Here is a 13,666-nt window from a genome sequence, read left to right as displayed (position 1 = left end):
CAATTGCTGTTCCCACGCAGGACTGTTGAGCCCAGAGAACTTCAGTTGGGGGGAACAGTTAGCAGAATTTTCTGCTCAAGGTATGACTAATCTAATTTCTAACAAGACTGTGTATTGCTAGAAGGCTGTCATTTTCCCTCTTGGGGATCGGTAAGCCATTTTCTTAGACTCTTAACAGAATGAAGGCTTTTTATGGGCTATACACTGGTTGACACTCTTTTGGGCTAAATCGATTGATTTATTTATGTTTTTTATGAAATCTGAGGTGATTTATAAAACTTTTATTGTGGGGGAACGTTTTTAAGCGCCAGGCAGTTGTTTAGACACCTTTCCAGTCAGGAAGGGCCTTTCACTATAGTAGGCAGAGCCTCATTTTCACGCCATAACTGCGCAGTTTCTTTTGGATGCAGTGCATGCAGCTGCATGTGAGAGGGTCTGGTGATCATTGAAAACGTTCCTGGAAGGCTTAATTTGGTATCGTATGACTCCTAAGGGCAGGTGAAGTTGCAGCAAACGCTGTGGCTGGGACTGTAGTGGGGTTAAAAATTGTTATTTGATTAAACGGCTCCGGTTTCCTCATTTAAGGGGTTAAGCTTGAAAATTGGGGTGCAATACCTTTAAAGCATTAAGACACTGTGGTGAAAATTTGGTAAATATTGGATATTTCCTTCATAGTTTTTCACGCATTCAGAAATAAAGTGTGCTCTGTTTAAAATTTAAAGAGACATTAACGGTTTTGTTTTAAAACGTTTTTTTTTGCATTATTAGCCTGTTTAAGCCTGTCTAACATGTCTGTACCTTCAGATAGAACATGTTCTGTATGTATGGAGGCCAAAGTGGTCCCCCCTTCAAATGTATGTGATAATTGTGCCATGGCGTCCAGACAAAGTAAGGACAGTGCTGTCACATTTAATAAGGTTGCCCAAGATGATTCCTCAAATGAAGGTAGTGGGAATAGTTCCTCATCCTCTCCTTCTGTGTCAACACCAGTTATGCCCGCGCAGGCGACCCCTAGTACATCTAGCGCACCAATGCTTGTTACTATGCAAAAATAAACGGCAGTAATGGATAATTCCATAGCTAATATTTTATCCAAAATGCCAGCATTTCAGAGAAAGCGTGATTGCTCAGTTTTAAATACAGTGGAGCAAGAAGGCGCTGACAATAGTTTATCTGTCATTCCCTCACACCAGTCAGAAGTGGCAGTGAGGGAGGGTTTGTCGTAGGGAGAACTTTCAGATTCAGGAAGAATTTCTCAACAGGCAGAACCTGATGTTGTGACATTTAAATTTAAGTTAGAGCATCTCCGCGCTTTACTTAAGGAGGTGCTATCTACTCTGGATGATTGTGACTCTTTGGTCATTCCAGAAAAATTGTGCAAGATGGACAAATTCTTAGAGGTCCCGGTGCACCCTGATGCCTTTCCGATCCCTAAAAGGGTGGCGGACATAGTGAATAAGGAGTGGGAGAAACCAGGCATACCCTTTGTCCCTCCTCCTATATTTAAGAAATTGTTCCCCATGGTCGACCCAAGGAAGGACACATGGCAAACGGTCCCTAAGCTTGAAGGGGCAGTTTCTACCCTAGCCAAACGCACGACTATTCCCATTGAGGACAATTGTGCTTTCAAAGATCCTATGGATAAAAAATTGGAGGGTTTGCTTAAAAAGATTTTTGTTCAGCAAGGTTACCTCCTCCAACCAATTTCGTGCATTATTCCTGTCACTACGGCGGCGTGTTTCTGGTTCGATGAACTAGAAAAGTCGCTTAATATGGAGACTCCATATGAGGAAGTCATGGACAGAATTCACGCACTTAAATTAGCTAATTCCTTTATTTTAGATGCCGCTTTGCAATTAGCGAGATTAGCGGCGAAAAATTCAGGGTTTGCAATTGTGGCGTGCAGAGCGCTCTGGCTAAAGTCTTGGTCGGCGGATGTATCTTCCAAGACAAAATTGCTTAATATCCCTTTCAAAGGTAAGACCCTTTTTGGGTCAGAATTGAAAGAAATTATTTCAGACATCACTGGGGGTAAGGGCCATGCCCTCCCACAGGATAGGCCTTTTAAGGCTAAGAATAAGTCCAATTTTCGTTCCTTTCGCAATTTCAGGAACGGACCGGCTTCTAACTCTGCAGCCTCTAGACAAGAGGGTAACGCTTCCCAGGCTAAACCAGCTTGGAAACCAATGCAAGGCTGGACCAAGGGTAAACAGGCCAAGAAGCCTGCTGCTGCTACCAAGACAGCATGAAGGGGTAGCCCCCCGATCCGGGACCGGATCTAGTAGGGGGCAGACTCTCTCTCTTTGCTCAGGCTTGGGCAAGAGATGTTCCGGATCCCTGGGCCCTAGAAATAGTCTCTCAGGGTTATCTTCTAGAATTCAAGGAACTGCCCCCAAGGGGAAGGTTCCACATGTCTCGCTTGTCTTCAGACCAAATAAAGAGACAGGCATTCTTACATTGTGTAGAAGACCTGTTAAAGATGGGAGTGATACACTCAGTTCCAACTGTGGAACAAGGTCAGGACTTTTACTCAAACCTGTTTGTAGTTCCCAAAAAAGAGGGAACTTTCAGACCAATTCTGGATTTAAAAATTCTAAACAAATTTCTCAGAGTTCCATCGTTCAAAATGGAAACCATTCGAACAATTTTACCTACAATCCAGGAGGGTCAATATATGACTACCGTGGATTTAAAGGATGCGTACCTACATATTCCTATCCACAAAGATCATCATCAGTTCCTAAGGTTCGCCTTTCTGGACAAACATTACCAATTCGTGGCTCTTCCGTTCGGTTTAGCCACTGCTCCCAGAATTTTCACAAAGGTGCTAGGGTCCCTTTTGGCGGTTCTAAGACCGAGGGGCATTGCAGTGGCACCTTATCTAGACGACATTCTAATTCAAGCGTCATCTCTTTCCAAGGCAAAGGCTCATACAGACATTGTTCTAGCCTTTCTCAGATCTCACGGGTGGAAGGTGAACGTAGAAAAGATTTCCCTGTCTCCGTCAACAAGAGTTCCCTTTTTGGGAACAATAATAGACTCTTTAGAAATGAAGATCTTCCTGACAGAAGTCAGAAAGTCAAAGCTTCTAAACGCTTGTCAAGTTCTTCACTCTATTCTGCAGCCTTCCATAGCTCAATGCATGGAAGTAGTAGGATTGATGGTTGCAGCAATGGACATAGTTCCTTTTGCTCGAATTCATCTAAGACCATTACAACTGTGCATGCTCAAACAGTGGAATGGGGACTATGCAGACTTGTCTCCACAGATTCAAGTAGACCAGATGACCAGAGACTCACTCCGTTGGTGGTTGACCCAGGATCACCTGTCTCAGGGAATGAGTTTCCGCAGACCAGAGTGGGTCATTGTCACGACAGACGCCAGTCTATTAGGCTGGGGCGCGGTCTAGGATTCCCTGAAAGCTCAGGGTCTATGGTCTCGGGAAGAGTCTCTTCTCCCGATAAACATTCTGGAACTGAGAGCGATATTCAATGCTCTCCAGGCTTGACCTCAACTAGCGAAGGCCGGATTCATAAGATTCCAGTCAGACAACATGACGACTGTAGCTTACATCAACCATCAGGGAGGAACAAAGAGTTCCTTGGCGATGAGAGAGGTATCCAAGATTATCAAATGGGCGGAGGATCACTCCTGCCATCTATCTGCAATTCACATCCCAGGAGTAGACAACTGGGAGGCGGATTATCTGAGTCGTCAGACTTTCCATCCGGGGGAGTGGGAACTCCACCCGGAGGTTTTTGCCCAGTTGACTCAATTATGGGGCATTCCAGACATGGATCTGATGGCGTCTCATCAGAACTTCAAGGTTCCTTGCTACGGGTCCAGATCCAGGGATCCCAAGGCGACTCTAGTGGATGCATTAGTGGCGCCTTGGTCGTTCAACCTAGCTTATGCGTTTCCACCGTTCCCTCTCCTTCCCAGGCTTGTAGCCAGGATCAAACAGGAGAAGGCCTCGGTGATTCTGATAGCTCCTGCGTGGCCGCGCAGGACTTGGTATGCAGACCTGGTGAATATGTCATCGGCTCCACCATGGAAGCTACCTTTGAGACAGGATCTTCTAGTACAAGGTCCATTCGAACATCCAAATCTAGTCTCTCTACAGCTGACTGCTTGGAAATTGAACGCTTGATTTTATCCAAGCGTGGGTTTTCAAATTCAGTGATAGATACTCTGGTTCAAGCCAGAAAACCTGTGACTAGAAAGATTTACCATAAAATATGGAAAAAATATATCTGTTGGTGTGAATCCAAGGGATTCTCCTGGAGTAAGATTAAAATTCCTAAAATTCTCTCCTTTCTCCAAGAAGTTTTGGATAAAGGGTTGTCAGCGAGTTCTCTAAAGGGACAGATTTCTGCTTTATCTGTCTTGTTACACAAACGACTGGCAGCTGTGCCAGATGTACAAGCTTTTGTACAGGCTTTGGTCAGAATCAAGCCTGTTTACAGACCCATGACTCCTCCTTGGAGTCTAAATTTAGTTCTTTCAGTTCTTCAAGGGGTTCCGTTTGAACCTTTACATTCCATAGATATCAAGTTACTATCTTGGAAAGTTCTGTTTTTGGTTGCTATTTCTTCTGCTAGAAGAGTTTCTGAATTATCTGCTTTGCAGTGTGATCCACCCTATCTGGTGTTCCATTCAGATAAGGTTGTTTTGCGTACTAAGCTTGGTTTTCTTCCTAAAGTTGTTTCCAACAAGAATATTAACCAGGAAATAGTTGTTCCTTCTCTGTGTCCGAATCCAGTTTCAAAGAAGGAACGTTTGTTACACAATTCAGATGTAGTTCGTGCTTTAAAGTTCTATTTAGAAGCAACAAAGGATTTTAGACAAACCTCATCTTTGTTTGTCATTTACTCTGGTAAGAGGAGAGGTCAAAAAGCTACTGCTACCTCTCTTTCTTTCTGGCTGAAAAGCATTATCCGATTGGCTTATGAGACTGCCGGACGGCAGCCTCCTGAACGAATCACAGCTCACTCTACTAGGGCTGTGGCTTCCACATGGGCCTTCAAGAACGAGGCTTCTGTTGATCAGATATGTAAGGCAGCGACTTGGTCTTCTCTGCACACTTTTGCCAAATTCTACAAATTTGATACTTATGCTTCTGCGGAGGCTATTTATGGGAGAAAGGTTTTGCAAGCCGTGGTGCCTTCCGTTTAGGTAACCTGATTTGCTCCCTCCCTTCATCCGTGTCCTAAAGCTTTGGTATTGGTTCCCACAAGTAATGGATGACGCCGTGGACCGGACACACCAATGTTGGAGAAAACATAATTTATGCTTACCTGATAAATTACTTTCTCCAACGGTGTGTCCGGTCCACGGCCCGCCCTGATTTCTTTCATGTAATTAGCAAGAGTCCATGAGCTAGTGACGTATGGGATATACATTCCTACCAGGAGGGGCAAAGTTTCCCAAACCTCAAAATGCCTATAAATACACCCCTCACCACACCCACAATTCAGTTTTACAAACTTTGCCTCCTATGGAGGTGGTGAAGTAAGTTTGTGCTAGATTCCGGGCGAATGGTCTCTTCACCCAGAGGTATTTCTTCAGATTGTTCAAATGTGGGAGCTTCCAGAAATAGATCTGATGGCGTCTCATCTAAACAAGAAACTTCCAGATCCCGGGATCCTCAGGCGGAAGCAGTGGATGCATTATCACTTCCTTGGAAGTATCATCCTGCCTATATCTTTCCGCCTCTAGTTCTTCTTCCAAGAGTAATCTCCAAGATTCTGAAGGAATGCTTGTTTGTTCTGCTGGTAGCTCCGGCATGGCCTCACAGGTTTTGGTATGCGGATCTTGTCCAGATGGCCTCTTGCCATCCGTGGACTCTTCCGCTACGACCAGACCTTCTGTCGCAAGGTCCTTTTTTCCATCAGGATCTCAAATCCTTAAATTTAAAGGTATGGAGATTGAACGCTTGATTCTTGGTCAAAGAGGTTTCTCTGACTCTGTGATTAATACTATGTTACAGGCTCGTAAATCTGTATCCAGAGAGATATATTATAGAGTCTGGAAGACTTATATTTCTTGGTGTATTTCTCATCATTTTTCTTGGCATTCTTTTAGAATTCCGAGAATTTTACAGTTTCTTCAGGATGGTTTAGATAAAGGTTTATCCGCAAGTTCTTTGAAAGGACAAATCTCTGCTCTTTCTGTTCTTTTTCACAGAAAGATTGCTAATCTTCCTGATATTCATTGTTTTGTACAAGCTTTGGTTCGTATAAAATTTCTCCTCCTTGGAGTTTGAATTTGGTTCTGGGGGCTCTTCAAGCTCCTCCGTTTGAACCTATGCATTCATTGGACATTAAATTACTTTCTTGGAAAGTTTTGTTCCTTTTGGCAATCTCTTCTGCCAGAAGAGTCTCTGAATTATCTGCTCTTTCTTGTGAGTCTCCTTTTCTGATTTTTCATCAGGATAAGGCGGTGTTGCGAACTTCTTTTGAATTTTTACCTAAAGTTGTGAATTCCAACAACATTAGTAGAGAAATTGTGGTTCCTTCATTATGTCCTAATCCTAAGAATTCTAAGGAGAAATCGTTGCATTCTTTGGATGTTGTTAGAGCTTTGAAATATTATGTTGAAGCTACTAAGTCTTTCCGAAAGACTTCCAGTTTATTTGTTATCTTTTCCTGTTCTAGAAAAGGCCAGAAAGCTTCTGCCATTTCTTTGGCATCTTGGTTGAAATCTTTAATTCATCTTGCCTATGTTGAGTCGGGTAAAACTCCGCCTCAAAGGATTACAGCTCATTCTACTAGGTCAGTTTCTACTTCCTGGGCGTTTAGGAATGAAGCTTCGATTGATCAGATTTGCAAAGCAGCAACTTGGTCCTCTTTGCATACTTTTACTAAATTCTACCATTTTGATGTATTTTCTTCTTCTGAAGCAGTTTTTGGTAGAAAAGTACTTCAGGCAGCGGTTTCAGTTTGAATCTTCTGCTTATGTTTTTCATTAAACTTTATTTTGGGTGTGGATTATTTTCAGCAGGAATTGGCTGTCTTTATTTTATCCCTCCCTCTCTAGTGACTCTTGCGTGGAAAGATCCACATCTTGGGTAATCATTATCCCATACGTCACTAGCTCATGGACTCTTGCTAATTACATGAAAGAAAACATAATTTATGTAAGAACTTACCTGATAAATTCATTTCTTTCATATTAGCAAGAGTCCATGAGGCCCGCCCTTTTTTGTGGTGGTTATGATTTTTGTATAAAGCACAATTATTCCAATTCCTTATTTTATATGCTTTCGCACTTTTTTCTTATCACCCCACTTCTTGGCTATTCGTTAAACTGAATTGTGGGTGTGATGAGGGGTGTATTTATAGGCATTTTGAGGTTTGGGAAACTTTGCCCCTCCTGGTAGGAATGTATATCCCATACGTCACTAGCTCATGGACTCTTGCTAATATGAAAGAAATGAATTTATCAGGTAAGTTCTTACATAAATTATGTTTTTTTAATCAGGTTTGAAAAATGTCTTTCTCTATACACTACAGTCACCACGGCACCCTATAGTTTCTCCTTTTTTTCTCCTAACCGTCGGTCGAATGACTGGGGGGCGGAGCCTGAGGAGGGGCTATATGGACAGCTTTTGCTGTGCTCTTTGCCATTTCCTGTTAGGGAAGAGAATATTCCCACAAGTAATGGATGACACCGTGGACCGGACAGACCGTTGGAGAAAGTAATTTATCAGGTAAGCATAAATTCTGTTTTTAACTGTTGTATCCCCACCTATACTAACATGTTCTCTACTTGAGTACTATTTAAAGGAAAGTTATGTAAACAAAACGTTTTAGAAAATTAACATGCTCCCAGTGGGGAATTGGACAAAGAGGTACTAAAATGTTAATTTACCATTTTTCTCTCTAAGCATTGCTCTCACTGTGTATAGAAAGATAAGATAAGGAGGATTTTGTGTAAATGTAGAGATAAGATAATCCGGTATGCTCTTCGCTAGCTCAGTCGATTTCATTGGTTTATGGTTTCAATTAGCAGAGACAAAATTTCATATACTGTACAAAAATATATGAACATTTTTCATACATTTTACACTGCAGCTGGCATAACAAGTCATAAACACTGATAGAAACACTTTAGCTTCTCTGATGAGAGTGGAACGCAGAGAAAAATGGTAAAATAAATAATGAACATGTTTTGCAATGTATTTTATTTTCTTAAATTGAAGCTATTTAACATTCCTTTGAGGGTTTTTTTTCCCCACACATGATGGAACAATCTGTATTTGCAAACTTATAAGGACTTGCAGCACAGACTTGTGCATTGTGTTTCTGGGGATTACAGTGACCCAATAAATCTTGTTCATTAGAGCTCTTGCCAGAAATGTTTCTGGGAAAACAAAATATTCTTCATAGATAACTCAGCCTTCACTTTTAAGACTATATCTGAATTTAAACAGATTATCTATTCTGTGAATATTGTTTTATTAGCTTTCTAAAATCTATCAGCAAATGCACTGACCACACTATTCCAGATTATCAGTAATAGCTTTACTGGTTCCAAAAAAAGCAATTCTCTCCTTTTACAGCAGAAAATGTTCCAACCACTGCAAATGCTTTTCTCTTCTTTTGCTTTTTACATGTAAATGGTGCAAGTACAAAATAAATACAAAAATGAATACATTTACATTGTAATTCAAAGACCTGTCTTCCAATGTTCAAATATCTAATCAGTAAATGTATACAGTTGATAAGAGGCATATTCTGTAGGATTGGTGCAGCAATAAGTGCTTGAATACTCCTTTGCATGATAACATATGTTGGGGGTTTTCCAATAGAAAAAAAAATGATTTTATACCGTAACTGCATTACAGCAAAATTTCCCTTTAAGAACTGAATTATTGGTTTGATACTAAACTTCTTTCTTCCTTTTTTTCTAGATGATATTCGGCTGTACGCCTATATTAGATTTACTGCTGGCGATGCAATGAGTAAGAGGATCAAGTTTGTCTTAATCACCTGGATCGGCGAAAATGTCAGCGGACTCCAAAGGGCAAAAATTGGTACAGATAAGACACTGGTGAAAGATGTAGTACAGGTAAGGTATCAGAATGCCAGGCCTTTATGAAACCATCTGTAGTGTTCTGTATGTTAACCTTTGTGCTATGACATGACCATTTAATTGTATCTATCGGTAGAACGTTCACATTGAAAGCCAACACTAGGCTAAATACTACTTTCTCTCTGGCAGCCAGGGTCTTAATTTATATTTATTAGACATAGACATTCAACAACAGTTATCTCCAATCAGTACATTTAAAGGGACAAGAAAGTAAAAATGTAATGGTTCAAATAGATACTGTAATGGACTTTTAAAAGAGCTTTCAATTAAAGGGACATGAAACCCCACATTTTTCTTTTATGATTCAGATAATTATACATTTTTTAAACAACTTTCCAATTTACTTCTGTTATCAATGTTGTTTCATTCTCTTGGAATCTTTTATTGAAGAAGCAGCAATGCACTCCTTGGAGCTAGCTAAACACATTTGTAAGCCAATTAAATGGGCATACATGTCATGCCACCAATCAGCAGCTAGCTCCAAGCTCCTAGATACACTTTTCAACAAAGGATACCAAGAGAATAAAGCAAATTAGATAATAGACATACATTGGAAAGTTGTTTAAAATTGTATGCTCTGTCCGAATCATGAGAAAAAAAATTAATAATAATTAGGTTTCATGTCCCTTTAACTTCTGTTATCAAATTTACTTTGTTCTTTTGATATTCCTTGTTATAAAACAAACCTAGGTAGCCTCAGGAGCAGGAATGCACTACTAGGAGCTAGTTTGTGTGTGGTTGCTATGGTCATATGTCTTTTTTCATTGGTCCACTGTCTGTGTTCAGCTAGCTCCCAGTAGTACATTGCTGTAAACATATGTTGTCATTGGCTTCTGCTGGGTCCCACTAGTGCAATACTGCAGGTGTTAAACTTGTATATGCAAGCAATAGTGCAATAATAAAATGCTCTTTTAACACTTATGTCCCTATAAATCTTTTTTTTTTTTTTTAAGATACCGCACTGTAGATTTTCATGGTCAAGTCTACAGTGTGTTTATTTAATGCAAGCACATTGTAAAGATAAAATGTTTGCTTGATATGAAGTAGGCCCCTTTATTTGATACCAACCAGCCATTTGGGAGAGTCAAACATACACAACCGACTTAAACAATAATCTTAGCAAACAATGTAATGGTACAGCAGTATGCTGTTCCTTCACATACACCTGAAACCCTCTTTCTGCATCAGTCCTCACTCTTGTCCATTCCCACATCTACTTTTCACTGGGTCAGAAGTGCCTTCTACCAGAGACTTTCAGAACTATGTTCCAGCTACTTTTACTTTATTTTGGCATTTGAAATAGCTGATTTTTCCTGTGTTATCCATACTTTTTCTGTAAGTTTCTATAGTTTAAAGAAAACCTGTGTAAATATAGCTAGCAAAATAAATTACACTGCCAGTAAGAGGTGGAAGAGATAAGGAGGCCTATTTTTCAAATGTCTGTCGGACCTGATCCGACAGTGCGGATCAGGTGCGGATCAGGTCCGACAGATATCGCCGAATGCGGAGAGCAATACGCTCTCCGTATTCAGCATTGCACTAACAGCTCTTGTGAGCTGCTGGTGCAACGCCGCCCAACGGAAAAACTCGCGGCCAATCAGCCGCCAGCTAGGGGGTGTCAATCAACCCGATCGTACTCGATCGGGTTGAATTCCAGCGATGTCTGTCCACCTGCTCAGAGCAGGCGGACAGGGTTATGGAGCAGCGGTCTTTAGACCGCTGCTTCATAACTGCTGTTTCTGGCGAGTCTGAAGACTCGCCAGAAACACGGGCCCTCAAGCTCCATTCGGAGCTTGATAGATAGACCCCAAGGACTAAAATGTTAAATTTCAATTGTTCTAAAAAAACTGGTATAAAAAGTAATTGAAAACATAAAGGTAAAGACAATTTAACAGTACAGTGTCCCTTTAATTCAGGACCTCTCTTCAATTTATAATCAATTTATAGTTTTAAATATTTTTTAAGAATTTTATAACTAACCTGTTTTAATATCCAGTGATTCACTGCAATCATAAATGAAGATTGAGATGATATATTTAATTTGTGTGTGAGCTGTTTATTAACATGTGAACTGAGCATGTGCATACATGTCAGGTTTTTTTTTAATAATATACGTCAGGTTTTTTGTTTTTTGTTTTTAATAATAAGTTGAGAAACAGATGAAAATTAGGTTCTTGGGGAATTTTAATAACAATGTCAAATTACCTCCATTCAATGTGTTTACGTGAACTAAAACTTTAGATAAATGGATTATTACAATGTTTATGAATGGACTGGAACGTTTAAGTCCACACCAAAAAAAACACATCAGTCTTTTAGGTGAATTGGGATCTAGTCTGCAGATAATTATTCATTTTTTCAATTACATTTTTTTTTTTACCATTTCATTTATTTAGTTTATAATATAAAACAGGTTTGTGAAGTCATAACAGAATCAAAGTTTTTTGCTAATATATGAATTTGTCATGTTTTTAGGAAAAGTATACACCAAAAATTGCTAATAACGTGTTCGAGTATTTAAAAAATAAATAGTACAGTTTATATTTTTCTTTTTTGCTAAAATGATTAGAAAATTCATGTTTGTGCACAACTGATATAAAACAGCACATTATCATTTTGTTTTATTGCTTGAGTTCTGTCTACATTTGATGCTTTGAAATGAAAGGATAATTGAAACTGTTAATTAGTAGTCGTGTTTAAGTAGCCGTATAACTCATGACAACTATCTAATTGTATGTCTGATATTGTAAGAGATGAATATAAATTGTTAAAGCATCAAGCGAATATGATAATCTACAGTAAAGTGCTGCTTTAAAATTATGCTAATCTTGTTTTCCAGACACTTTTGCAGCAAGCAGAAATGTGTAACAGTTTAAATGCTCTTCACACTAGTGGTTATAACAATATCTGTTGATATAATGCCAAGCTTGCTCCTTGTCACCCCTACGATGACCATATGGTGTGTTGAAGCATGGCAGATTATGCTGTAGGGCAGTATCTGTGGGAAGTAGGAATCAGATTCATAATTAGAGCTTTCTGGCATACACTGGCGTCAATGGCAGCTACTGTTCATATGGGAACAATAGCTGCTTGTGTTATTTGTCCAAGGAGTGTATTGTCCTCTTGTTAATGATGTCAGATGTGTACATTCAGGGGATTTACGGTGTGGTGTCTTAGTCTTGTGGTTTGTGAACAGTGGGAATGCTACATAATCAACATTTTGGATCCTCAAGTACTTTCTTCATTCCTTTTTTTCTTTTTTCTTTAGAACTTTGCCAAAGAGTTTATGATCACAGATCACAAAGAACTGGATGAAAACTACATTAGGAATGAGTTGAAGAAAGCAGGAGGTGCCAATTATGATGCCCAGACTGAATAAGCTGTGAATATCTAACTGTCACTGCCTGTTACGGTCAGGTGAAGAAACCAAGAAAATAGGGGGGAAAAAACTGGAAAATAAAAGAACAAAAAAAATCAAAAACTGGTTATTTCTTTGCATAAGTCCTTCCTTTTGCTATACTGCACAAGCAGGATGCACAAATATTCTTGAGCATTCCATTTTTTTTGTTATCTCTGCTAGGCCCGACTGATTTCCATGTGGGCAAGTCTATACTGGATTAACATGTATGTGTACTATGTAATTCATTTACAACCTGATACAGAAGCTTTTGTGTTTTAATGCTTGAAATGGCTTTAACATGTAATATATATTCAAGCTATAGCAAATACAGGTGAGGAATTTCTTAAATATATTGAGCCTTTAAAGTTTTAAATTTGAATGAAAAGTTATTTACTGATGCCCCTTTTCACAGATTTGCCAGTCGTTATTAGTACTCTAAACCAGTGGTGGGATTCAGCCGATAAACACCGATTCATGCAAACCTGTTCCTAAAATTTCCTAAGTTTGCACGATTCATTGGGTGGACTGACAGAGCTGGGCATTCTGTACTATGCAGAGTGTCTTCCGTACTATAGAGGGTGCAGAGCTGGGCATTCTGTACTAGGTGGAGTGTCTTCCGTACTATAGAGGGTGCAGAGCTGGGCATTCTGTACTATGCAGAGTGTCTTCCGTGCTGTAGAGGGCGCAAAGCTGTGCATTCTGTACTAGGCGGAGTGTCTTCCGTACTATAAAGGGTGCAGAGCTGTGCATTCTGTACTATGCAGAGTGTCTTCCGTGCTGTAGAGGGCGCAAAGCTGTGCATTCTGTACTAGGCGGAGTGTCTTCCGTACTATAGAGGGTGCAGAGCTGTGCATTCTGTACTAGGCGGAGTGTCTTCCGTGCTGTAGAGGGCGCAAAGCTGTGCATTCTGTACAAGGCGGAGTGTCTTCCGTGCTATAGAGGGTGCAGAGCTGTGCATTCTGTACAAGGCGGAGTGTTTTCCGTGCTGTAGAGGGCGCAAAGCTGTGCATTCTGTACTAGGCGGAGTGTCTTCCTTGCTATAGAGGGCGCAGAGCTGTGCATTCTGTACAAGGCAGAGTGTCTTCCGTGCTGTAGAGGGCGCAGAGCTGTGCATTCTGTACAAGGCGGAGTGTCTTCCGTGCTATAGAGGGCGCAGAGCTGTGCATTCTG

The 13,666-nt window shown here is 40.3% G+C and overlaps 1 protein-coding gene across 1 annotated transcript in view; it reads left to right on the top strand.

Annotated features, from left to right (window-relative positions):
• COTL1 (coactosin like F-actin binding protein 1) overlaps positions 1–12,577 on the top strand; it is an 81,892-nt gene extending 69,315 nt beyond the window's left edge. Inside the window, exons 3-4 of the mRNA XM_053700858.1 lie at positions 8,915–9,072; positions 12,365–12,577. Of these exons, the coding sequence (XP_053556833.1) occupies positions 8,915–9,072; positions 12,365–12,475 (269 nt within the window). The 3' untranslated portion in view covers positions 12,476–12,577. The remainder of the gene's footprint in view (positions 1–8,914; positions 9,073–12,364) is intronic.
• Positions 12,578–13,666: the final 1,089 nt, after the last annotated feature.

The sequence above is a fragment of the Bombina bombina genome, chromosome 1 (assembly GCF_027579735.1).
Source record: "Bombina bombina isolate aBomBom1 chromosome 1, aBomBom1.pri, whole genome shotgun sequence".
In the NCBI taxonomy this organism is placed as follows: Eukaryota; Metazoa; Chordata; class Amphibia; order Anura; family Bombinatoridae; genus Bombina; species Bombina bombina.
The sequence above is the reverse complement of the archived record's forward strand: the minus strand, read 5'-3'. Positions and strand labels throughout refer to the sequence as shown.